The sequence below is a fragment of the Zalophus californianus genome, chromosome 15 (assembly GCF_009762305.2).
Source record: "Zalophus californianus isolate mZalCal1 chromosome 15, mZalCal1.pri.v2, whole genome shotgun sequence".
NCBI lineage: Eukaryota > Metazoa > Chordata > Mammalia > Carnivora > Otariidae > Zalophus > Zalophus californianus.
In genome coordinates, this window is record NC_045609.1 from 29,211,693 (window position 1) to 29,239,265 (window position 27,573).

At 37.2% G+C, this 27,573-nt stretch overlaps 1 protein-coding gene across 3 annotated transcripts in view; it reads right to left on the minus strand.

Moving 5' to 3' along the window:
* The window catches only part of CTNNA3 (catenin alpha 3), a 1,953,765-nt gene that overhangs the window by 1,847,264 nt on the left and 78,928 nt on the right, over positions 1 to 27,573 (minus strand). For all 3 annotated transcript variants that reach the window (XM_027595012.1, XM_027595021.1, XM_027595027.1), the window contains one exon: positions 188 to 291. In XM_027595012.1, the coding sequence (XP_027450813.1) occupies positions 188 to 286 (99 nt within the window). In that variant the 5' untranslated portion in view covers positions 287 to 291. The remainder of the gene's footprint in view (positions 1 to 187; positions 292 to 27,573) is intronic.

The window sequence follows — 27,573 nt, forward strand, 5'->3', positions numbered from 1 at the left end:
GGGTACTTTCCAAACTTTATTATTATTACTAAATATGTATTTTTTATATTTTAACAGTATCTTAAAAAGCAATTTTAGATGACATATTCCCTCTATAAAAATCAAATCTTTCCTTGGTTCATGATCTACTTTTCTCATTTTTTAGTTCTTCTGAAGTTACATATTGTTATTGCCATGGTCTTCATACCTGGATTATGAGTGGCTCCAGTAGCTTCTCTACAGTGAATGTTTGTACCTGCAGATCCTGAGGATCAATATTCAGTGTGATTGGTGTTTCAGCCGACATGCTGCCTGTGCATAAAAAAAAAAGACACTTATTAATAAAGAAAAATACTTTCTAAAGGAAAGCACTAATGAAAATCAGAGTACATGAGATTTGTATTCAGCACCTCTTCCTGATATCAGCTGTAGCCCTCAGAGGACCAGGGTGACAAGTCCACCAACAGAGAAATGAGATATTCCTTCCCCGTCTGTTCTCTGGTCATGCGGTCTAGGCTTAGATCCTCTAACAAATTAATCTATGTTAGTATGTTCATGACTAAAATAATAACCCAGGGTGGGTTTGCATTTGTTCAGGATCCTTAAGTAAAAATGAATGGCCAAGTTGGTGAGACATATCTTACAGCATGCAAGTCCTCTGACTTCCAAAAAATCATGAGGTAGCCAGCACTCTTATTTTGCTTGTTCTTGTTAATGGTAACTCAGATGAGGAGCCAAGTAGGACTTTGGAAGATGTGATACATCTCTATTTGTTTGGGGAACTGTTTGAGGGTTTTGACTGAAGAAGAAAGGTGGGGGCAATTTACTTTCCTATACAGAAAATAAATTAATTTAAATTGGCATAGTTATTATAAAAAGAGAGAAAGGATTGATATTTGGGCAAGACAAAATAAGAAAAAAATGACAAGCCATCTTTAAGGCATTAACATTAATTTTAAAATCAGTGAGATTTTTGCATAAGAATACATAGATATCTCAAATAACCACACATGGCATATATATCATAACATATTCAAATTAAAATTGGCCATAAAAACTATTACCCAAATTTCCAAGTCCACAAATTTGTATTAACTTATTCATAGTCAAGTACTTACTAAAGGCTCACAGAGATAAGCAGTAAGAAACATGTGTCAGCTATATGTAACTTAGTCTGTTAAAAAATAAATAAATTTGTAGTCAAAAGAAACATATGTTACCATCAATATGAAAACCTTCCCACTTAGATATTACCCATTTTCTTCTATATTTGCAGGCAAGAAAACATAAGATTCCACCCCCAGAAAATATTCAGATATTCCCTATGGCACCCATGGAAACTAAAACAAAAATATTTAGGAAGTACTACAGTAGTCCCCCCTTATCTAGAGTTTTGCTTTTTGTGGCTTCAGTTACCCACAGTCAATCGTGATCCAGTCGACATATCATCAGAAAGTAAATAGAAGCCTCATGCTACATCACAATGCCTAGGTCATTCACCTCACTTCATCTCAACAGATAGGCAGTTTACCATCACCCAAGATGAAGACTGAGTACAATAAGATATTTTGAAGAAAAGAGAGAGACCATATCATATAACTTTTATTACAGTATATTGTTATAATTGTTTTATTAGTTATTATTATTAACCTCTTACTGTGTCTAATTTATAAATTAAACTTTATCACAAGTAGGGGCGCCTGGGTGGCTCAGTCGTTAAGCATCTGCCTTTGGCTCAGGTCATGATCCCGGGGTCCTGGGATCGAGCCCCACATCGGGCTCCCTGCTCCGCAGGAAGCCTACTTCTCCCTCTCCCACTCCCCCTGCTTTTGTTCCCTCTCTAGCTGTGTCTCTGTCAAATAAATGAATAAAATCATAAAAACTTTTATATGCAGGAAAAGGGAAGGGAGGAAGGAAAGAACAAATACATATTTTCATGGTGTTTCTCTTATCCAGAATCAGTGCCTTCAACACTCCTTTCCATCCCAGTGATTCTAGGAGAGAGGACTGCTCTTTTTTCTATACCCCTGCCTCCAACCCCAAGGGATACCAGAGTCTTAGGGTAGGGCCCCTGTTGCCCCCCAACTGCTTCCCCTGAGAGTCTATTCCCATTCACCTCCTAGACTTTGTCAACGTCCATTGGCCTAGTTCCATATAATCAGCATCTCTTTGCTCATCAACCTCTCCCACTCTAGTGGATCCTTCCCTAGATCCATAAATGTGTTACTGTATATATTCCAAAGATAATCATGATCTCCACGTGTATGTGTAAGTGAAAAGGTCAGTGCTTCACCAAGGCCTTCCCACACTGTACACCTGATACACATGCAGAGAGAGACATATACATGAAACCATCCTGTAACTAAAATTAACTTTTATCTTGATGAAATGTAATTCTTAGGTTAATAACATAATTTTTTATTTATTTTTATTTTTTATTTGGTTTTGTTTTTGGGTGGGGGCAGCACCAAGGGGGAAGGAGAGAGAGAATCTTAAGCAGGCTCCATGCCCAGCGCAGAACCTGATGCGGAGCTCAGTCTCATGACACTGAGATCATGACCTGAGCTGAAATCAGGAGTTGGATGCTTAACTGACCAAGCTACCCAGGAGCCTCCATAATTTTTTTAAACAGAGGCAAATACTATAAAAGTTATACACCGATTTTTAACTGTGCAGGGAGGGGGAGTGTCAGTGTCCTGAATCCCCACATTAGTCAAGGGTCAACTGTACTATAAATGTTGAGAATTTTATATAAAACCCACCAACATTGATTTCAGAAAGAGAATACACCTTCTGAAATGTAGCACATTTCTACACACAATCAAATGGCCTGTGCAGGGCATCTTTGTCCCCTTTCAGACTATGGTGTTTTCCTGTCTTCAATCTATCCTAAACTCTACCACAAGCCACTCATACAAACTGCCTACAATTCTTTTACTTTTTAAAAGACATTTTTGCCCTGGAAAAAAATACTATTCAAATTGTATTAAGTGAAAAAATACTGCTTGAATTTCTTTTCAAATGAAAGTATAAACTACTGTTATTCTATGATATAAAAGTATATGAAGCATTTGAAATATGCTTCAAGTAAAATATGTTCCATCTCCCTTCTGAATGGGTGGGAGGATGGGTGAAACAGGTGAAGGGGATTAAGAGCACACTTCTTGTGATGAGCACTGAGCAATGTATAGAATTCTTGAATCACTATACTATACACCCGAAAATAATATAACACTGTATGTTAACAACACTGGAATTAAAATTAAAAACTCAATCTTAAAAATCATGGGTTTAAAATATATAGAGAGATACAAAGCCATATGATTTAGGCCTTTACTACCTTGTTTTTTTTTTCCCTTTTCACTGGTTTTATTTCCTTTCTAAAAGTAAAAATATGATCTCTTTTCTCAGCTATTCATCTGAAATACAGAATATATGTTTCAAGAAAGGCTCCATCACTATTGCCAAGTGGTTTCTCTCAAACGCATTTCTAGGACTGAAATGTTTTGTTTTGGTTGGGCTTGGTTTTGGTTTTGGTTTTGGCTTTTTCCAATCATTCCACCTACCACTTTGATTCCCTCTAACAGAAGCAAATCTAAATTGACAAATAGGATACTCCCATGATGACCCTTTTGCATAGCCTGGAGCCAATATATACAATAAAGTATGTCCTTCAGTCCCCATAACACCATAGGGTTCTATCAAATGAGTACTCACAAAGGAGTTCATTTGTTACCCCTTTTATGACAGGTACTATCCTACACATAAATCAAGTCAGGGTTACTGACATTGCTTTGTTCTTTCATATCAGAGACAAAAGTAGAGGACACTGTTGTGAACTAAAATAAGATCTAAGGGAACTTTCACAGCCTTTAAAAACATGCTTTCACAGAAATCCATTCACAATGGATTTTCAAAGCTACATTGAGCACCAGAAATTGGAGGCAAAGAAAATAAAAAATAAGAATAAAAATTATTCACATCATAAATAATCCTGCTAGAAAAATGTTTTTCAACAAAGAGATAAAAGACAAACCTAATTCAGCCAAAGTATCTTCTAAATCTGTGATCATGTCTTTAATACACATTAAGTAAAGAAAATTGTTGAGAAGTTCATTTTTTTCATGGCAAAATTATAAAATAATATACCAACAAGTCCTTGAAGAAGCTTGGCTACATATAATTATTCTTCTTTGAATAAATGCTGTTTCTTATAAAAATCTTTTGGATCTTTTGGATCTGTCCTGTTCAGTAATCCTGACTGATTGGAGATAAGAGCAGTAATAGGCAGAAAACCGCAGAATTTTACAAATGAAGTTAAAGCAAGGTCAGAGTCTGACAAATTGTTACCAAATTCTTATAGCAATACCACAATGTGAATTCAAAATAAAAATCCTACTAAGTTGTAGGTATTATAACCCAAGGTATAATCCATGAAATCTAAAGAGTTAGGGAGTACTTCTCAAATTCAAGAATAACTCCTACAACATCCTTCATTTCAACAATGTACTGGACTTGGATGAATAGAAATGATGAGATACTCACTATACCATTAGATTCTGGGATTAATTTTTTTTTTTTTTTTTTTTTTTTTTGAGAGAGAGAGACCACACAAGACAGGGAAAGAGCACAAGGAGGGGAGAGAACACGAGGGAGAGGAAAGGACAGAGGTGGAGGGAGAGGCGGCGGGGGGGAGGCAGAGGGAACAGGACAAGCAGACTTGCACAAAGCAGGGAGCCCGGCATGGGGCTCCATTCCAAGAACCTGAGCCGAAGGCAGACGCTTAACTGACTGAGCCACCCAGGCGCCCCTGGGATTACGTTTATAAAGTTCTTCCTTATGTTGAATTGAAACCTGCCACTTTTTGACTTCTCTCCAATTGAGACTATTTTATAAAGTGGAAAAGGTACAGGTTGGAAGACAAAAAGACTAGATTAAAATCCCAGTTTTCAGAATCAAAGGGAGGAAAACATCACTTGACAGCAGTAATAGATGTCTCCAGGGAGAGTCCTTAGGGTGGAGCAAATGCACCCATGTGGATCCTTCCCTTCTTCCCACACTCTTATCCACAATACCTGAATTTCCTTTATGCCACTTTATTCTCTGCTTGCAATTGAACTCACATCAATTTTAAATTCATTTAGTTTAACAAGGATTTCATTTTTTTAAAGATTTTATTTATTTATTTGACAGAGACATAGCGAGAGGGGGAACGCAAGCAGGGGGAGTGGGAGAGGGAGAAGCAGGCTTCCCGCTGAGCAGGGAGCACGATGCGGGGCTCGATCCCAGGACCCTGGGATCATGACCCGAGCCAAAGGCAGACGCTTAATGACTGAGCCACCCAGGCGCCCCAAGCATTTCATTTTTAAATGCAGCTAACTCTGAGGTCATAGGGTGAACATATTCAATAATGCATTAATATGAACTAGCTCATTACTCTCCATCTGACACCCATATATGTCACTCTCAAAGCACAAACCACATTGTATTCTAGTCATATCCTGGCAGCAGAAAAATGGGTTTTTTGTTTGTTTGGTTGGTTTTGGTTTTTTTGTTTGTTTTGGTTTTTTTTAAAGATTTTATTTATTTATTTGACAGAGAGAGAGACAGTGAGAGAGGGAACACAAGCAGGGGGAGAGAGAGAGGGAAAAACAGGCTTCCCACCGAGCAGGGAGCACAACATGGGGCTCGATCCCAGGACCCTGGGATCATGACCTGAGCTGAAGGCAGCCCCTTAACCGACTGAGCCACCCAGGCGCCCCAGTAGAAGAATGTTTGATCAGAGAGATGCACACAGAGGTCAATGGAAAATTTCAGCCATTTCCAAAATTTGCCTTGGGGTAGCCCATTCCCTCACAAACAGTAAAGAGAAAACTTTTCCACCTACTTCTCCCTACTGTAACACAAGATCCCCTGTCTCCAAATTCTGGAGCTCAGGCTCCTCTTAGTAAAGCTATAATCCTTCTACATAAGTTGACATGTTCTTATGGGATGGCTTAGAAACCTAATCATCTATAATACAGTTCCTACAGAAAAGTCTCTAATATGAAATACTTAGTTTAAAAAAAAAACTTTGTAACAGTTTGTAAGGTGACAGTTTATTCTCCTTTAAGATTATTAAATTCCATGTCAGAGTCATCAGACTTACCTAATTAATATATTTCTACTCACTTTTCAACTAAATCGTTCAATTCTTTTTTACAAGGATTACTACAAACACAAATCTCCCCATCATATACTTGGACAATTAATATTTCTTGCCCCTAAATGCAGAATTTTATTTTTTCCTCCTAACATTTCATCCTGCAGAATCTAGACTTTTGTTCCCACCAGTCAAAAATTACTATTAGAGAATCCAACATGTTAACACCTCCTCCTAGTTTTCTATATACCCAAAAATCGTTCAGTATGAATTCTATAGTCTACAGCTAAATTACTGAACAATGAGAGCCAGGCATGAAAACTGATTTTGATACCACTAGAACTCTCTTTTCAGATACATGATGACCAAGTAATAAACACTGTAGATATGAACTTTTCAAGCAGTTATTAATCACTTCTTATGAAATAATCTACTTTCTCATCTAGTCAAAAAAACATGGGAGGATTTTTTTTTAATGTTTCAGTGAAATAAAGACACCCTTTCCTTCCTATATAAGAATTCGGGGCACCTGGGTGACTCAGTCGTAAGCGTCTACCTTCGGCTCAGGTCATGGTCCCAGGGTCCTGGGATCGAGCCCCGCATCAGGGTCCCTGTCTGACGGGAAGCCTGCTTCTCCCTCTCCCACACCCCCTGCTGGTGTTCCTCCTCTCGCTGTATCTCTTTCTGTCAAATAAATAAAATCTTAAAAAAAAAATAAAAAATAAAAATGAAAATAAATCTAGTTTGACATAACTCACTCCTGGAGAATCCATGCCAAATGTCAGCAATTAATGCCATTTATTTACATTTTAATCTTCAGTTTTCCTACAGTTTGGTGCCTAGATGTCCAGTCTAATTTCAGAGGCCACCTTTTTACCTCTTTTGAAAATAAAGGTATTTGCCCTCCTTCTGATTTCTGACAGCTCTGTTATTTCTTAGTGACTCCCAGGTTCTGTGATCACATTTGCAGATCATTTTAGAATTAAGGGATATACTTTTTCAAAAGACACATAATTCAACCAATTTAAAGAGACTAAGGTCCTTTATTTTCATCATCTAGGGTTTCAATTCTTTTTTATTTAATTAAAAATTTTATTAAGTAATACAAGGTTCAACTACATATATGGTTAAAAACAAGTCTCTCAAAGAGAAAATCTTGAAAGCAGCTCGGGAGAAGAGATATGTAACCTACAATGGTAGAAACATTAGATTGGCAACAGACCTATCCCGGGGACCTGGCAGGCCAGAAAGGACTGGCATGATATAGTCAGAGCTCTAAATGAGAAAAACATGCAGCCAAGAATACTATATCCAGATAGGCTGTCATTGAAAATAGAAGGAGAGATAAAAAACTTCCAGGACAAACAAAAACTAAAGGAATGTGCAAACACGAAACCAGCCAGACAAGAAATATTGAAAAGGGTCCTCTAGGCAAAGAGAGAGCCTAAAAGCAGCATAGACCAGAAAGGAACACAGACAGTATACAGTAACAGTCACCTTACAGGCAATACAATGGCACTAAATTCATATCTTTCAATAGTTACCCTGAATGTAAATGGGCTAAATACCCCAATCAAAAGACACAGGCTATCAGATTGGATTAAAAAACAAGACCCATTGATATGCTGTCTGCAAGAGACTTATTTTAGACCCAGAGACACCCCCACATTGAAAGTGAGGGGGTGAAAAACCACTTACCATGCTAATGGACACAAAAAGAAAGCTGGGGTGGCAATCCTTACATCAGACAAATTAGATTTTAAACCAAAGACTGTAATAAGAGATGAGGAAGGACACTATATCCTACTTAAAGGGTCTATCCAACAAGAAGATCTAACAATTGTAAATATCTATGCCCCTAACATGGGAGCAGCCAATTATATAAAGCAATTAATAACAAAAGCAAAGAAACACACCAACAACAATATAATAATAGTGGGGGACTTTAACACCCCCCCCTCACTGAAATGGACAGATCATCTAAGCAAAAGATCAACAAGGTAATAAAGACTTTAAATGACCACTGTCCAAATGGACTTCACAGATATATTCAGAACATTCCATCCCAAAGCAATAGAATATACTTCTTCTCTAGTGCCCATGTGGAACATTCTCCAGAATAGATCACATCCTAGGTCACAAATCAGGTCTCAACTGGTACCAAAAGATTGGGATCATTCCCTGCATATTTTCAGACCACAATGCTTTGAACTAGAACTCAATCACAAGAAGAAAGTCAGAAAGAACCCCTCAAATACAAGGAGGCTAACTAGCATCCTACTGAAGAATGAATGGGTCAACCAGGAAATTAAAGAAGAATTAAAAAAATTCAGGGAAACAAATGAAAATGAAAACACAACTGTTCAAAATTTTGGGATGCAGCAAAGGCAGTCCTAAGAGGAAAGTATATTGCAATACAAACCTTTCTCAAGAAACAAGAAAGGTCTCAAATACACAACCTAACCCTACACCTAAAGGACCTAGAGAAAAAACAGCAAATAAAACCTAAACCCAGCAGGAGAAGAGAAACAGTAAAGATCAGAGCAGATATCAATGAAATAGAAACCAAAAGAACAGTAGAACAGACCAACAAAACTAGGAGCTGGTTCTTTGAAAGAATTAACAAGATTGATAAACCCCTGGCCAGACTTATCAAAATGAAAAGAGAAATGACCCAAATCCACAAAATCATGAATGAAAGAGGAGAGATCACAACCAACACCAAAGAAATGCAAACAATTATAAGAACATATTATGAGCAACTTTATACCAGCAAATTAGATAACCTGGAAGAAATGGGTGCATTCCTAGAGATGTATCAACTACCAAAATTGAACCAGGAAGAAATAGAAAACCTGAACAGACCTATAACCACTAAGGAAATTGAAGCAGTCATCAAAAATCTCCCAACAAACAAGAGCCCAGGGCCAGATGGCTTCCCAGGGGAATTCTACCAAACATTTAAAGAAGAATTAATACCTATTCTCCTGAAACTGTTCCAAAAAAGAGAAATGGAAGGAAAACTTTCAAACTCATTTTACGAAGCAAGCATTACCTTGATCCCACAATCAAAGACCCCATCAAAAAGGAGAATTACAGACCAATATCCCTGATGAATATGGATGCAAAAATTCTCACCAAAATACTAGCCAATAGGATCCAACAGTACATTAAAAGGATTATTCACCATGACCAAGTGGGATTTATTCCTGGGCTGCAAGGTTGGTTCAACATCCGAAAAACCAATCAATGTGATACAATACATTCATAAAAGAAAGAACATGAACCACATGATCCTCTCAATAGATGTAGAAAAAGCATTTGACAAAGTACAGCATCCTTTCTTGATCAAAACTCTTCAGAGTATAGAGATTGAGGGTATATACCTCAATATCATAAAAGACATCTATGAAAAACTTGCAGTAAATATCATTCTCAATGGGGAAAAGCTGAGAGCTTTCCCCCTACAGTCAGGAACACGGCAGGGATGTCCATATCACCACTGCTATTCAACATAGTATTAGAAGTCCTAGCCACAGGAATCAGACAAGAAGAATTCAAAGGCATCCAAATCGGCAAAGAGGAAGTCAAAATCTCACTCTTTGCAGATGATATGATACTTTATGTGGAAAACCCAAAAGACTCCACCCCAAAACTGCTAGAAATCATCCAGGAATTCAGTAAAGTAGCAGGATATAAAATCAATGCACAGAAATCAGTGGCATTCCTATCCACCAACAAGACAGAAGAGAGACAAATCAAGGAGTCGATCCCATTTACAAATGCACCCAACACCATAAGATACCCAGGAATAAATCTAACCAAAGAGGCAAAGGATCTGTACTCAGAAAACTATAAAATACTCATGAAAGAAATTGAGGAAGACACAAAGAAATGGAAAAACGTTCCATGCTCATGGATTAGAAGAACAAACATTGTGAAGATGTCAATGCTACCCAGAGCAATCTACACATTCAGTGCAATCCCCATCAAAATAGCATCCACTTTTTTCAAAGAAATGGAACAAATAATCCTAAAATTTGTATGGAACCAGAAAAGACCCCGAATAGCCAGAGGAATGTTGAAAAAGAAAAGCAAAGCTGGCGGCATCACAATTCCAGACTTACAGCTTTATTACAAAGCTGTCATCATCAAGGCAGTATCGTACTGGCACAAAAACAGACACATAGATCAGTGTAACAAAATAGAGAACCCAGAAATGGACCCTCAATTCTATGGTCAACTCATCTTTGACAAAGCAGGAAAAAAGACAGTCTCTTCAACAAATGGTGTTGGGAAAATTGGACAGCCACATGCAGAAGAATGAAACTGGACCATTTCCTTACACCACACACAAAAATAGACTCCAAATGGTTGAACGACCTAAACGTGAGACAGGAGTCCATCAAAATCCTAAAGGAGAACACAGGCAGCAGCCTCTTCGACCTCAGCTGCAACAACTTCTTCCTAGAAACATCACCAAAGGCAAGGGAAGCCAGGGCAAAAATGAACTATTGGGATTTCATCAAGATAAAAAGCTTTGGCACAGCAAAAGAAACAGTCCACAAAACCAAAAGACAACCGACAGAATGAGAAAAAATATTTGCAAATGACATATCAGATAAAGGGCTAATATCCAAAATCTATAAAGAACTTATCAAACTCAACACCCAAAGAACAAATGATCCAATCAAGAAATGGGCAGAAGACATGAACAGACATTTTTCCAAAGAAGACATACAAATGACCAACAGACACATGAAAAAGTGCTCAATATCGCTTGGCATCAGAGAAATCCAAATCAAAACCTCAATGAGTTACCACCTCACACCAGTCAGAATGGCTAAAATTAACAAGTCAGGAAACTACAGATGTTGGCGGGGATGCGGAGAAAGGGGAACCCTCCTACACTGTTGGTGGGAATGCAAGCTGGTGCAACCACTCTGGAAAACAGTATGGAGGTTCCTCAAACAGTTGAAAATAGAGCTACCCTACGATCCAGCAATTGCACTACTGGGTATTTACCACAAAGATACAAATGTAGGGATCCGAAGGGGTATGTGCACCCCAACGTTAATAGCAGCAGTGTCCACAATAGCCAAACTGTGGAAAGAGCCAGATGTCCATCGACAGATGAATGGATAAAGAAGAGGTGGTATATATACACAATGGAATATTATGCAGCCATAAATAAGAATGAGATCTTGCCATTTGCAACAACGTGGATGGAACTGGAGGGTGTTATGCTGAGTGAAATAAGTCAATCAGAGAAAGACATGTATTATATGACCTCACTGATATGAGGAATTCTTAATCTCAGGAAACAAACAGTGTTGCTGGAGTGGTGGGGTGTGGGAGGTATGGGGTGGCTTGGTGATAGACATTAGGTAGGGTATGTGCTATGGTGAGTGCTGTGAATTGTGCAAGACTGTTGAATCACAGATCTGTACTTCTGAAACAAATAATGCAACATATGTTAAGAAAAAAAAAGAAGAAGATAGCAGGAGGGGAAGAATGAAGGGGAGTAAGTTGGAGGGGGAGACGAACCATTAGAGACGATGGACTCTGAAAAACAAACTGAGGGTTTTAGAGGGGAGGAGGGTGGGGAGATGGGTTAGCCTGGTGATGGGTACTAAAGAAGGCACATTCTGCGTGGAGCACTGGGTGTTATGCACAAACAATGAATCATGGAACACTACATCAAAAACTAATGATGTAATGTATGGTGATTAACATAATAAAAAATAAAAAATAAATAAAAAAAAGAACTTATCAAACTCAACACCCAAAGAACAAACAATCCAATCAAGAAATGGGCAGAAGATATGAACATTTTTCCAAAGAAGACATCCAAATGGCCAACAGACACATGAAAAATGCTCAACATCGCTCGACATCAGGGAAATCCAAATCAAAACCTCAATGAGATACCACCTCACACCAGTCAGAATGGCTAAAATTAACAAGTCAGGAAATGACAGATGTTGGCAGGGATGCGGAGAAAGGGGAACCCTCCTACACTGTTGGTGGGAATGCAAGCTGGTGCAACCCCTCTGGAAAACAGTATGGAGGTTCCTCAAACAGTTGAAAATAGAGCTACCATATGATCCAGCAATTGCACTACTGGGTATTTACCACAAAGATACAAATGTAGGGATCTAAAGGGGTACGTGCACCCCAACGTTAATAGCAGCAGTGTCCACAATAGCCAAACTGTGGAAAGAGCCAAGATGTCCATCGACAGATGAATGGATAAAGAAGAGTTGGTATATATACACAATGGAATATTATGCAGCCATCAAAAGGAATGAGATCTTGCCATTTGCAACGACGTGGATGGAACTGGAGGGTGTTATGCTGAGTGAAATAGGTCAATCAGAGAAAGACATGTATCATATGACCTCACTGATCTGAGGAATTCTTAATCTCAGGAAACAAACTGAGGGTTGCTGGAGTGGTTGGGGGTGGGAGGGATGGGGTGGCTGGGTGATAGACATTGGGGAGGGTATGTACTATGGTGAGCACTGTGAATTGTGGAAGACTGATGAATCACAGATCTGTACCTCTGAAACATTTAATGCAATATATGTTAAAAAAAAATAAGATAGTGGAAGGGGAAGAATGAAGGGGGGTAAATCGGAGTGGGAGACGAACCATGAGAGAAGATGGACTCTGAAAAACAAACTGAGGTTTCTAGAGGGGAGGGGGGTGGGGGGATGGGTTAGCCTGGTGATGGGTATTAAAGAGGGCACGTTCTGCGTGGAGCACTGGGTGTTATGCACAAACAATGAATCATGGAACACTACATCAAAAACTAATGATGTAATGTATGGTGATTAACATAATAATAAAAAAATTTAAAGAAAAAAAAAAAGTCTCTCTCCCATCCCTGTGTTCCCGCCCTAACTTCTCTCCCACAGGCAACTGCTATGGTCATTTTCTTATAGTTTCAGAGATATCATAGATAATACCAGCATAGAAGAGTTTAATACAAATTCTGTATTTTAATACAAATTCTAAAAGACCTGCCTCTTCCACTTAATTCAATTCCCTGGTACTGGCGTTTGTTCCAGCTTGTCCACGTGACATCACAGTATCACAGCTTTTGTGTATTATCTGTCACCTACCAATCTCACATCATCTGACTCATGCACAGGACATATTCCTTCCTTATGCTTTCTATTTCTCTTTCTCTCAGTCTGTAACTTTGGAAGTCCCTTTTTCTTTCCTTCAGCATCTCTTCCAACACTACAAAATGAGAACTGCTTTAGCCTTCCCAACATTATTTTTCCTAGTTCCAGCCATTGTCTTTTACTTGCCTTAAGTAATATGTCCCTTTTCCCATCTTTGATCCATATTCTTTTCAAATTTGTGCTCCCTACACAGAAACACTAGGATTTGGGGCCACTGATGTTATTGTTAAATGATTATTTATGAAGCACTACCCTAGATTCTGGTGAAAGAAAAAGTAGTGAAGCCAAGGCCCAGCTGACTCTCTTCTTTCTTCATTTTTAATTCATCAAATTTCTCTTTGGTCGTTTACAGTCCCTTAAAATCATACTTACCATTAATCTAAAATTTCTGAAATTTGCTTCTCTTAACATCGAGGACACATGTGTAACTGTGTCTAACAATGTTTTATTTACAACTGTCACCTCTACAATAAAACACTTTCTCCCAAACCAGTACTGTCCATAGACTTGTCCCGGATCCTCATGTTTTGGAAGAGTCCAAGGGACCAAGGTAATGTGCCCTACACCTACCCTTCCTGACATGCTCTGGGTATCCAGTACCCCACCTCTCTGCTCAAGCAGCCCAAATCTATTTCCAGGGTCTATGCCAGCCTGTTCCTAACATCCATCCTACCAAAAATAAATGACTCAACATGCCCATCCCTATACTTGAGAGGAGGCAGCTTCCCCCAAAAAATTATGAGTTTGATGGAATTTGTATGTGCAGGCTGGACTGTCCACTTGTATGTGCTTGAGGCCTCTCAAATGCGAAACAGAGCCAGAAGAGAAGGGGGCCGACCACATATCAAGGGCAGGAGTGAGCTCCCCAACCACCACCTCATTCTAACAAGAAACTTCAAGGAATCCAAGAATTCTAAATCCAAATCTTGTCTTCCAGGTCATTTTGAAGGAGTATCTCTCAAGGTAGAAAGACAGGAAGATAGAACCTACTGTAGCAGCTTGTTAGCTTGATTTGTAACTTTTACATATATAAGTGTGGTATGCAGACCTCCCTTTATACCTTCACTCTGCTCACTACAAATGTTAAAAACAGGCCTGCCCAAAATTTCTAGCATTCCATATCACCAAGTTCTTATTAATCAGATTTGCTTCTTTCATTGTTTCCTTAATCTAAGATGCATTTAACCCTGAGGTAGGGTAAAAAAATATATATATATATATCAGTTATTCCACTTTTAAGAGAGGACTTCTTGAAATTTTCAAAATGTATCATCTCACTGTTACTATAACAGTTTTTTTAATATGTAGCAGGAAAATTCTTCACATAATAAGCTTCTGCAATACCACTTCTCTTTTCCTCTCTTTTTCTCCCTCATCCAAATGTTCTATTACTATTAAGTTTATGGGTTTCCATGCAAGAGTATATACTCACCATATGTATATTTTTCTACTTTTATTAAAATTATTTATGGGGCACCTGCGTGGCTCAGATGGTTAAGTGTCTGTCTTCGGCTCAGGTCATGGTCTCAGGGTTCTGGGATTGAGCCCCACATTGGGCTCCTGGCTCAGCAGGGAGCCTGCTTCTCCCTCTCCCGCTGTCTCTCCCCCTTCTCATGCTCTCTCTCTCTCTGTATCTCTGTGTCTCAAATGAATAAATAAAATCTTTTAAAAAATAAAAATAAAATAATTTGTGAACATTCAACATTACATTCATGAAAAAATAAATAAAATTTTAAATATTAAAAAAACACAACAGAAACATTCAGTTCAGGCTTTATTGCTATCTATGATATTGTATTTAATTTGTATCTTTTTAGGTACCTATATTTATCATTATTTATTAATTATTGACCTTTTCCCATGTGATTTTCTCTGGATAATTACAATGCATAGTTATCTATTAACATGGTTTTTCTATGCCCTAATTATTGTCATACACTAACACACACACACACACACACACACACACACACACACCCTGCTTTGATGGTTTTATCTGCAAATGGGTTTCTTTTCCTCAAGTTTAAAGTGCTTTGATTATGTCAACAAGTCTCCTACCAAAAATATCTTTAGACTTCATGAGATCCCATTTAGTGAAACTCTATTTAGTGAAATACAAAGAAGAAATTTTTTACAAGGTGCCAATTGCAACCATCATCACAAATACTAATTTTATCTAATACTCTACACTTCCAAAATATCAGAAAAAAATAGTGAGCAACTAGTGAAAGGTTTCCTACTCCTGAAATAATGTCATAAAAGAGAGCATTTATTTTGTCATTAGAAATTTATCTTAGGGGCGCCTAGTTGGCTCAGTCAGTTAAGCAACTGCCTTCGGTTCAGGTCATGATCTCCCTCTCCCTCTGCCCCTCCCCCTGCTCATGCTCTCTCTCTTGCTCTCAAATAAATAAATAAAATCTTTAGAAAAATTTATCTTGAGTGGATAGCAAAACTCTGTAAGCTTCATTTTCCCTAATCAGCATGCCCCCTTTCAGAAGGGTTAGCAAAATGTAATTAGGAATAATGTGAAGGACTGGAACCAAATGTAAGTGACAAAAAAGAATACATATATACACACAAGTTTAAATATAGAAAAGGAAAGGGGGACACAGGGGATTTGCTGCACAATATTATCACAGTTGATTTTATACAACTATCTTGGTTAGAGTGAAATAAAAAGGAAAGAGGACAACTATAATAAAAAATTTCCACTACAATCTCTATACATACCTGTTTTCTAAGCCCACCTCCCTCCCCACCCCATCCCACCCCCATGGTTCCAATGTCATCATTTCTGGCTTATCTGGCCCACGAAGAAAGAAGTACACACATCTTTACTCACTTGGTAAACAAAAGGATCTCAGGTATGTCAGAGAGTCAATAAAATCAAGCAATTGCCTAACATATATGATGGAGAAATAGTTGGGTTTCTTTCTTTTCAGATGTTCTTCCTACACTTTACAAATACTTTCCACACATTTATTTGGAGATCAACAGTAAGTATAAGCTCTTCCACCTAGCCTTTTCATCAGCTATAACAGCAATGTTGTGAGATCAGAGGCACCCCTAGACCATAGGGCATCATTCATTCATTCAACTTATATTTATTGAGTTTCTACTTTACACCAGTCAGAGGGTAGAGGGAGACCATAAACAATAAATATAATGAAAAGAAAATTGTTAGCACATTAGAAAATGACATATACTATGGAAAAGAAAAAAGAAAAAGTTTAACAGAGTAAGCAGGATTCAGTGGAAGAGACATTGGGAGCAGACTGAAGTATTAAATAAGATCAAGATTAGCTTTACTGAGGACATTTGAGCAGATTTGAAATGGTGAGGAAATTAGCCAAGAAGACAGCTGGAAGCAGAGCACTCCAGGCAGAGATAACAGCAAAAACTTGAGGCAGGAGAGTGTTGGCATATGAGCAGAACAGCAAGGAGACAAATGTAAGTTGGGTAGAATGAGTTACAAAGAGGGGCTCCTGGGTGGCTCAGTGGTTAAGCGTCTGCCTTCAGCTCAGGTCATGATCCCAGGGTCCTGGGATCGAGCCCTGCATCGGGCTTCCTGCTCCACGGGAAGCCTGACTCTCCCTCTTCCACTCCCTCTGCTGTGTTCCCTCTCTCACTGTGTTTCTCTCTGTCAAATAAATAAATAAAATCTTAAAAAAAAAAAAAAGAATGAGTTACAAAGAGCATAGTAAAAGAGAGATCAGAAAGGTAATGGAGTTGAAGGTGGGTGGCTATAGATCATGTCAAACCACATGGAAAATACACCAGGGGTTTGAGCACTAGAGAAACATGATCTGGTTTATATTTTGGAAAAATCACTCTGACCAATAAAATGAGGTATGAGGGGCAAGAGCAGAAGCAGGGACACCGCTGGGAGGCTCCTGTAGTAACTTAGACCTGGATGGTGCCAGTGGAGGTAGACAGAAGTCATCAGATTGTAGATACATTTTGTCAGTTGAGCGCACAGGAATTCCCAACAGACTGGACATAGGAAAAAGAGAATTCAAAATAGCTTTAAGTTTTCCAGTCTGCGGTAACTCAGAGACTGGAGTTGCCATTTAACTGTGGTGGGCATGGCTGCAGGAAGAACAGGAAAATGAAGAGTCCAGTTTGAGACATGATAAATTTGATGTTTACATCCAAGTGAAGATGCTAAGTAGGCAGTTAAAAATACTAGAGCAAAATTTGGGAGAGAAATCTGGGATGAAAATATAAATTTTAGAGTTGTCAACACAAAGGTGGATAGAATGCAACCATCAAGGGAACAAGCTGACTAGGAAGAGGCAGGTCAGAGTCAAAGGACTATTGGGAATGAAGGGAAATATACATGGGGTGGTACTCAGAAGAGGAATACAGAATTAAGATTTGTCTTTGAAAAATATATAGAAAATAAATAGAAAAATATCCTCTTCCAAGCAAATGAATTAGAAAAAGGTACCACCCTCTGGGTAGACACGGCCCTGTAGGTGTTAGCAGGAAGGCCCACAGCTTGCCCAGCAGAAGGAGGGCTAGGTTTCAGCCTCACTTAGCCTCTCAGCAGGCCAAATGCAGAAGCCAGTGTGAGACATCCTGCTGCCCTCCCCTGTCTGCTAGCAGATTTTTTTTTTTAATTAGGCTCCATGTCCAGTGTGCAGCCCAACGCAGGGCTCAAACTCACAACCCTGAGATCAAGACGTGATGTCAAGAGTTGGATGCTCAACCAACTGAGCCACTCATGTGCTCCCGTTACAAAATTTCTTAAATTCTCCTGCATGTCCTCACTATTGGATCTCAGTAATTATGAGCCCTGGCTTTGAAGCTAGACTGCCTAGATGAGAATCTAGGTTCTGTTCCCTGCTCATTGGTGACTTTAGACAAGTTACTGAATCTCCCTAAATATCAGTTTCCTTGTCTGTAAAATGAGAATAATAAGAGTACCCCTCAAAGGGATCTTGAAGATTAAAGAAAATTCGTATAAAAGCTGTAACTTAGCCAATATCTCTGACACCTAGCAAGGGCTCAACAAATATTAGTTGATATTATTTTATCCCCTTTTCAGTAGGATAGCAAAGTCTACTTATCTACATTTAGGATAAAAATATTTCTTTTATTTACAGAGCTTTAATTATTATTCAAGAATGCTTTTACTCTGTTCTCATAATAAAAGAGTTTAAAATAAAGCTTCCCTCTGGTGCCTCATTTTATTGGATCTCTTACCTTCAAATTCTAAGGCATATTTCTTACATGTGCATTAATTAGAAAAGCAACATGCCTAAATACCCTGGGGAAAAAATCCTAATGTACAACAACCTTATAAAGGATCGTGGGCCCTTTGAAATCAATTCCAGAGTGGTGCATAAAAGGTATGCTCCAGGGTTAGGTCTACAATTCTTAAATGTACTACATTCGGGATGCTCAAGAGTCTGCACTTTTTATTTCCTTAGCTTCCGAGAACTCTGGGTTTCAACAGAACAAAACAATTTATATTTTGTAATAAAAAGTAAGTATCTTTAGCATGTTGTAATTCAAACTTTAAGCATCTGAAGTTCTCTTTAATAAACCTCTGGATAGTAATCTTATTGATGCTCTTTGAAAAATGATCAAATTGAGTGCTTGCCCCCCAAAATTATGAGTTTTGTGGATTCTTTATGAGAACACGTAAGCGAAATTAAATTAAATTGAACCAATTGCTTACTCTAGCCATAGTAACCAAAATAAAACTTCCCTGCACATACGACATAAATGATGGCTGCAAAAATTTTTTTTCCTGTACTCAGTAAACTGCAAAACTGGTTTTAAAAAGCCAAAAGATTGCCTTAAATAATATAAAGAAAAACAAAGGAAAACAACATTCTACTTATACTTAGGTCGTATACTATGTCCTTCTTACCATGAATGGCTGGTCAAGTTTAATCTCCCTCCAAAATAAAAAAAAAAAGCAAAAAGTTATAATTCAATTTCTGATTTAACTGAAAAGTACATTGTATATAAATTTTACATGAAGACTTCATTACCCCTCTCCTGATAACACACCTTTCATGTTATTTTATAAAATGCCAGTTCACACTAAAAGCTCACCCTATATTTCACAATGGCACACTTTACAAAATTGCAGCTAAGGAGAAAGGACAGAAATGCCCCATGGTTATTCTATATAGCAAATCCTTTCAACTTAAGGACTTTTTGTACCATATAAAAATTATAACAGAACTGAAACACTATGAGCTCCCATCTCATATAAGCGCAGCATGAAGGTTACCTACATATTATTTAAAAAGCCAAAGAACTAAATTAGTCCAATCAAAACCTAAGAAGATAATCTAATATGTGAGACCTCGGAGATTTCATTGAATCACTCCGAACAAGAATAACCTTCAGCTATAAGGCATCAAGTTCGAGCAAGCAAGGCAGAAGTAACATGCCCTTCATATACACATTGAAAGTGAGAGTGGCTTTTGTTGCTGTAGGTCCAGTGGGTCTGTGGGTCAGTTCTGCTCCATATTATAAGACAGCTCAAATATATATGAATTCTCCTAAGGTATGTTATTTTTGAAAGGCAAAGAACAAAGAAAATGGTGAAAAAAGTAAAATTATTGTCAACCACAATTTGAAACTAAAAAAAATCCCCATTTCTTCTTTGTTCTCTTATTAGCTAGAAATAAATAAAAGCCTGCTTATCAGAATAAAGAAAATGAGACCAAAGTTTTTGAAAACACTATATTCATTTTTCTATGTATCTATTAATACACTAGGGAAAACCAACAGTATATAACTGTTTTAAAAACTTCAGCTCCTTCCCTGCCTCCTTTTTTCCAAACTCCTTTAACAGAGTTTTAAAAGTCTGTGCCAGATCTTTCAACTTAACCATCCAAGTTCACTAATTTGCCACTATTTTAAATTTTTTCTTCAGGAACTCTGCCTATATATCTATTAACCCTATTTAACTATTTCTCCCACATGCTCAGTATTCTCTCTGTAAAACATAAAAGACTTTCTCCTCTGGCTTCAAAACACCACCTTCTACCCTTCTGGCATTCTTTCCCAATATCTGTTGCTAGCTCCGGCTTATCTACTACCTCCTGTTAAGGAAGGGTCTTACCTTAAGGTTGAACCCCTTACATACTATTTACTGCTCACATTACATTTTTTTCTCTGAGTAATCTCATTCTAGAGTTTCAGTTCAACTTAGAACCTCAGATTCTACAGTCCAGATCTCTCACCTGAGCTTCAGAGCCCCCAAATCCATTGATCACTGGGCCATCTCACAGGCATCTCAAAACAGAATTCATGACATTTCCCCAAAATCTGTTGCCACCATCTTCAGTTCTCATCTAGATTAATGACTTCACCATACAGGTGGGTACCCAAGCAGCACCATGAACATCATCTTAGAATATTTTCTTTCACTCTGCCTCTCTCTTCATATCATCATATCAGATTAGCAGAGAAGTTCATATTGCTTCCATCCCGTTAACTCCTCTTGTATTCTCCATGTCCTCTCCATCCCCATTGCTACTTTATCAGTTCAGACCCTCAGCTCAGACTTATTTAGACTCTGTAATGATACCCTAACTGGTCTCTCTTCTAGTTTTTCCTTCAAATTATTCCCTAAGTCATCTCTCTAATATAAAATAAGATAATGTTACACTAAACCCCTGCTTGAAACTCTCAATGATTCTCCATTTTGACACAATAAAATTCAGGTTCCATTGCCACTCAAGGCAGTTTGGTCTGTCCTATAACTCTAGCTTTCTCCCTCTCTTTGATCCTCCTCTTCCCTGTACTCCATCCATGCTAAAGAATTTGAAATTCTCTAAATGGACCATACTATTCTATGCCCCTAAACTTTTATTCACTCCACTCCCTCTGCCTAGAGTGCCCCTCCCCAACAGCCACTCGAAAAATACTTGTTCATCATTCCAACTTCAACTCAAACAATCCTCTCTACATCTACACACACACACACACACACACACACACACACACACACACACACACACACAGAGTCATGACAGAAGTAAGCAATGCTGCCTTATCTCTGTACCCTATACAGATCTCTAAGAGAATCATCATCATCATCCTACCATCTCCTGAGATTTCTTATACTATATGGTAGAGTAAATGCATGTTTATGTCACTTCCTTCCATCAAAACTAATAGAAGACAAAAAAAAATTAAAGTTAGAACCACTATGCTCAAGGAAACTTGTCATTACCCCAAATTACAAAGAAAGAAATATAGTGAAATCTTGACCAAATTAAAAAAAAAAGGAGGGTAAAAGCCTATACACATCTCAGTGATAAATAATTTTCCCTAAAAGTGCCACAACCCTGAAATTCCTGTCCATGCATCCTTTGATTAGAGTATTGAGATGTAGGGCATGGATAGATATAGGATCAAAGGGGGATATCCTTGTAAAGACCCAATTTGAGACTACAAAAACACAAGAATGGTAGCTGTCCAACCATTGAAAGTGAGGGGATGGAGAAACAGTTACCATGCAAATGGATGTCAAAAGAAAGCCAGGGCAGTAATACTTATATCAGACAAAATAGACTTTAAAACAAAGACTGTAACAAGAGACAAAGAAGAAAGGACACTATATAATAACAAAGGGGACAATCCAACAAGAAGATACAGCAATTGTAAATATTTATGCATCCAACATGGGAGCACCCAAATATATGAAACAATTAGTAACAAAGGAAATAATCAATATTAATATAACAATAGTAGGGCACTTTACACCCCACTTATATCAATGGACAGATCAACCAAACAAAAAATCAACAATGACTTTGAATGACACACTGGACCAGATGGATTTAACAGATATATTCAGAACATTCCACCCTAAAACACCAGAAAACACATTCTTTTCAATTGCACATGGCACATTCTCCAGAATGGATCACATATTAGGCCCATAAAACAAGTCTCAACCAATTCAAAAAGATCAAAGTCATACCATGCATCTTTTCTGACCACAATGCTATGAAACTAGAAATCAACCATAAGAAAAAATATGGAAAGACCACAAATACATGGAGGTTAAATAACATGCTACTAAGCAATGAATGGGTCAGCCAGGAAATCAAAGAAGAAATTAAAAAGTACATGGAAACAAATGAAAATGAAAACACAATGGTCCAAAATCTTTAGGATGCAGCAAAAACATTCTAAGAGGGAAGTTTATTGCAATACAGACCTACTTCAAGAAATACAAAAAATCTCAAATAAACAACCTAACCCTTACACCTAAAGGAACTAGAAAAGAACAAACAAAACCAAAAACCAGCAGAAGGAAGGAAATAATAAAGATTAGGGCAGAAATAAATGATATAAAAACTAAAAAATAATTGATCAGATCAAAGAAACCAGGAGCTGCTTCTTTTCACAATCAACAAAATTGGGGCACCTGGGTGGTTCAGTCATTAAGCGTCTACCTTTGACTCAGGTCATGATCCCAGGGTCCTGGGATCAAGCCCCACATTGGGCTTCCTTCTCGGCAGGAAGCTTGCTTCTCCCTCTCCCACTCCCCCTGCTTCTGTTCCTGCTCTTGCTATCTCTCTCTCTGTCAAATAAATAAATAAAATCTTTTTTTAAAAAATCAACAAAATTGATAACTGCTACTAGCCAGGCTTAAAAAGGGGGGGGACGCAAATAAACAAAGCACAAATCAAAGAGGAGAAATAAAAACCAACCACAGAAATACAAACAATTATAACAGAATATTATGAAAAATTATATGCCAACGAACTGGACAACCTAGAAGAAATGGATAAATTCTTAGAAACATAAAACCTACCAAACTGAAGCAGGAAGAAATAGAAAATATGAACAGACCAATTAACAGTAACAAAATTGAATTGGTAATCAAAACACTTCCAACAAACAACCAGGACCAGATGCTTTCACAGGTGAAATCCACCAATCATTTAAAGAAGAGTTAATACCTATTCTTCTCAAACTATTCTAAAAAAATAGAAAATGAAGGAAAACTTCCAAATTCATTCTATAAGGCTATATCAAAACCAGATAAAGACACCACAAAAAAAGAGAGAGAGAGAGAGAACTACAGGGTGATATCTCTGATGAACACAGATGCAAAAATCCTCAACAAAATACCAGCAAAACAAATCCAACAATATTTTAAAAAATCATACATTACAATCAAGTGGGATTTATTCCTGGGATGCAAGGGTGGTTCAATATTCACAAGTCAATCAATGTGATACACCACATTAATAAAAGAAAGGATAAGAACCATATGATCATTTCAATAGATGCAGAAAAAGCATCTGACAAAGTACAACATCCATTCATGACAAAAACCCTCAACAAAGTAGATCTAGAGGAAACATACCTCAAGATAATAAAGGCCATCTATGAAAAACCCACCATGAACATCATCCTTGATGGGGAAAACCTGAGAGGTTTTCCTCTATGATCAGGAACAAGACAGGGATGTCCACTCTCACCATCACTATTTAACATAGTACTGGAAGTCTTAGCCTCAGCAATCAGCCAACAAAAAGAAATAAAAGGCATCCAAATCAGTAAGGAAGAAGTAAACTTTCACTATTTGCAGATGACATGATACTCTATAAAGAAAACCCAAAAGACTCCACCAAAAAACTACTTGAACTGATAAATGATTCAGTAAAGTCACAGCTACAGAATCAATTGTATAGAAATTTGTTGCATTCCTATATGAACATAATGAAGCAGCAGAAAGAAATTAAGAAAGCTACCCCATTTACAATTGCACCAAAAACAGTAAAATACCTAGGAATAAACTTAAGTGAAAAAGAGGTGAAAGACCTGTACTTTGAAAACTATAAAACACTGATGAAATGCTGATGAAAGAAATTCAAGATGACACAAAGAAATGTAAAGACATTCCATGCAGGTGGATTGGAAGAATAAATATTGTTAAAATGTCTATACCACCCAAAGCAATCTACACATTTAATGCAATCCCTATCAAAATACCACTGGCATTTTTCGCAGAACTAGAACAATCTGAAAATTTGTATAGAGCCACAAAAGACCTCAAACAGCCAAAGCAATCTTGAAAAAGAAAAACAGAACTGGAGGTATCACAATTCCAGGTTTCAAGTTATACCACAAAACTGTAGTCATCAAAACAGTATGGTACTGGCACAAAAATAGATACATAGATCAATGGAACAGAATAGAAAATCCAGAAATAAACCCACAATTATATGGTCAATTAATCTTCAACAAAGCAGGAAGGAATATCCAATGGGAAAAAGACAGTCTCTTCAACAACTGGTGTTGGGAAAACTGGACAGCACATGCAAAGGAATGTAACTGGACCACTTTTTTACACCATACACAAAAATAAACTCAAAATGGACTAAAGACCTAAATGCGAGACCTGAAACCATAAAAATCCTTGAAAACAGCCCAGGCAGTAATTCCTCTGACATTGACCAGAGCAACATTTTTCTAGATATATTTCCTAAGGCACAGGAAACAAAAGCAAAAATAAACTACTGGGACTACCTCAAAACAAAAAGCTTCTGCACAGTGAAGGAAACAATCAACAAAACTAAAAGGTAACCTATGAAATGGGAGAAGATATTTGCAAATTACATATCCAATAAAGCGTTAGTATCCAAAATAGATAAAGAACTGATATAACTCAATACACAAAAAACAAATAATCCAATTTAAAAATGGGCAGAAGACACGAATAGACATTTCTCCAAAGAAGACTTACAGATGTCCAACAGATACATGAAAAAATGTTCAACATCATCATCATCAGGGACTGTAAATCAAGACCACATAAGATGTCACCTCACACCTGTCAAAATGATTAAAATCAAAAACACAAGAAACAACAAGTGTTGGCAAGGATGTGGAGAAAAAGGAACCCTCATGCACTGCTGGTGGAAATGCAAACTGGCGGAGCCACTATGGAAAACAGTATAGAGGTTCCTCAAAAAGTTAAAAATAGAACTACTCTACAATCCAGTAGTCTCACTACTGGGTATTTACCAAAAACTTCATTTTACTCAACTAATTCAAAAGCATACATGTACCCCCATGTTTACTGCAGCATTATTTATAATAGCCAAATTATGGAAACAGACCAACTGCCCATCAATAGATGAATGGATAAAGGTGTACACACACACACACACACACACACACACACACACACACCTACACACATTGGAATATTATTTAGCCATAAGAATGAACAAAATCTTGGCATTTGCAACAACATGGATGGAGCTAGAGAGTATAATGCTAAGTGAAATAAGTCAGTCAAAGAAAGACAAATACTATATGATTCCACTCAAGAAACAAAATAAATGAGCAAAGGAAAAAAAAAAGAGAGAGAGACAAACCAAGAAACAAACTCTTAACTACAGAGAATAAACAGATGGTTACCAGAAGGGAGGTGGGTACAGCAATCTCACTTCTAGATACCTAATCCAAAAATAAAAACTAATACATTCCCAAAGTAACTCATTGCAGCAATTAATTTCAAATGACTTCAAAACACAGTATTTTTACTCTAATCCCTAAAGGGATATCCTCTAGAAGAAAAAGAATGGCAAAGTCATCTTAAGCTGCATTTAGTACTCTTATTAAATACATGTAATATAGTCTTATAAATTCTTATATATATGCACACATACATACACATATAAACTTACATACATAGGTATATACACACACATTATTATAAAGTAAATAATTATATTCATGCTATTAGGAAATAAGATTCCTAGCATAAGAAAAAATAGATATAAATATTAAATCAGAAAATTTACATGAAAATCCTGTGATCTTATACTGAATTAGAATTATCAGTATGATCTTATTATATATTTTTCTCTTCCTAAAAAAATATTTCCTAGCTCTGTTCACAAAAATAAAAAGGACATGGGAGCGACAATAGTAACCCAGTGCATAGATTGTGTTCCTTAAATACTATGTTCTACTAAAAGGACCGAGGCTTCTCAATGGAAAGCCTGGTTGAAGATCTGGAGCAGGAAATATATAAAATCAGCCTAAAACATCTTCTTATGCTAGAACACAAAAGCCACTCGGATTTGTCAAGAGACTCAGGACCAAGTTAAAGGGGTTCTCACAGACCAAACATGGGAAATTTGAGCGTCAAAAGAATAAAGACTGCAATACTATAAAACATATATAAAAATTAGTTCAAAAAAACAAAAACTCACTGGTCACCTTTCAAAGTTGCTAGGACACATCCTATTTTTCTGAAAATTGATAAAGAATGAGAAATAATGAAGTATTTTCCTGATTTTCTGGCATGAACTATACTCTAGAGGAATATTCTATAATTCTTTATAGAATAATCCCAACCAATAAAACTAATGAAGAATTACAAAATACTAAAATCACCATTTACAACCCCTTAAAAGATAATAGATCTGAAAATGATCATCAATAAAAGCGAAAATTAGGTGAATAATTAATAGGGAACTTTGAGAATCAGGCTTACAGAGCCTGAACGCACTGATCAAACTTAACATCACTAAAAGTGACAAAATCCAGACTCTATGCTTCCTGACGTGACACAATAGGAAGTACATCACATCATCTATACGGTATTCTTGCCAAAAAAGAGTTAAAACTAAATCTAATAGAGCCTTGTGTAGATCTAACTACCACTTTACTGGGAGGAAGAATGTGTTAAGTGACATCACAAGGCTGCAATCACCCAAATCCAGAATGTGAGAAATATTGTAAGACAAAATGACTTAGTTTCTTCAACTCATAGATGACATGGAAAAGAGAGAAAACGGTTACAAATTAAAAGATATGCATTATTAACAACCACACAAAATATGTCAATCCTGAATTCTGATTCCAAAATCCAACTATAAAAAGACATTTTTTAAATAGTTAAAATTGGACAGTCTATTTGATAATGTTAAAGAGTTACTGTTAATTTTATTGGGCACGATAATATGATTATGTTTTCTTAAAGCCTCACATATTAGACATAATATTAACATGGACAATTTATTTTCAACAAAAGTGCCAAGGTAGCTCGTTGGAGAAAAGTCAGTTTTTTCAACAAATGGTGCGGAAACAATTAGATGTCATATATAAAACATGAACTTCAACCCTTTCCTCACACCATATGCAAAATCATAGATCATAAAGCTAGAGATAAGACAAAGCTATCAAACTTCCTAAAGAAAACACAGGAGAAAACCTTTGTAACCTTGGGTTAGGCAAGGTTTCTAAGAA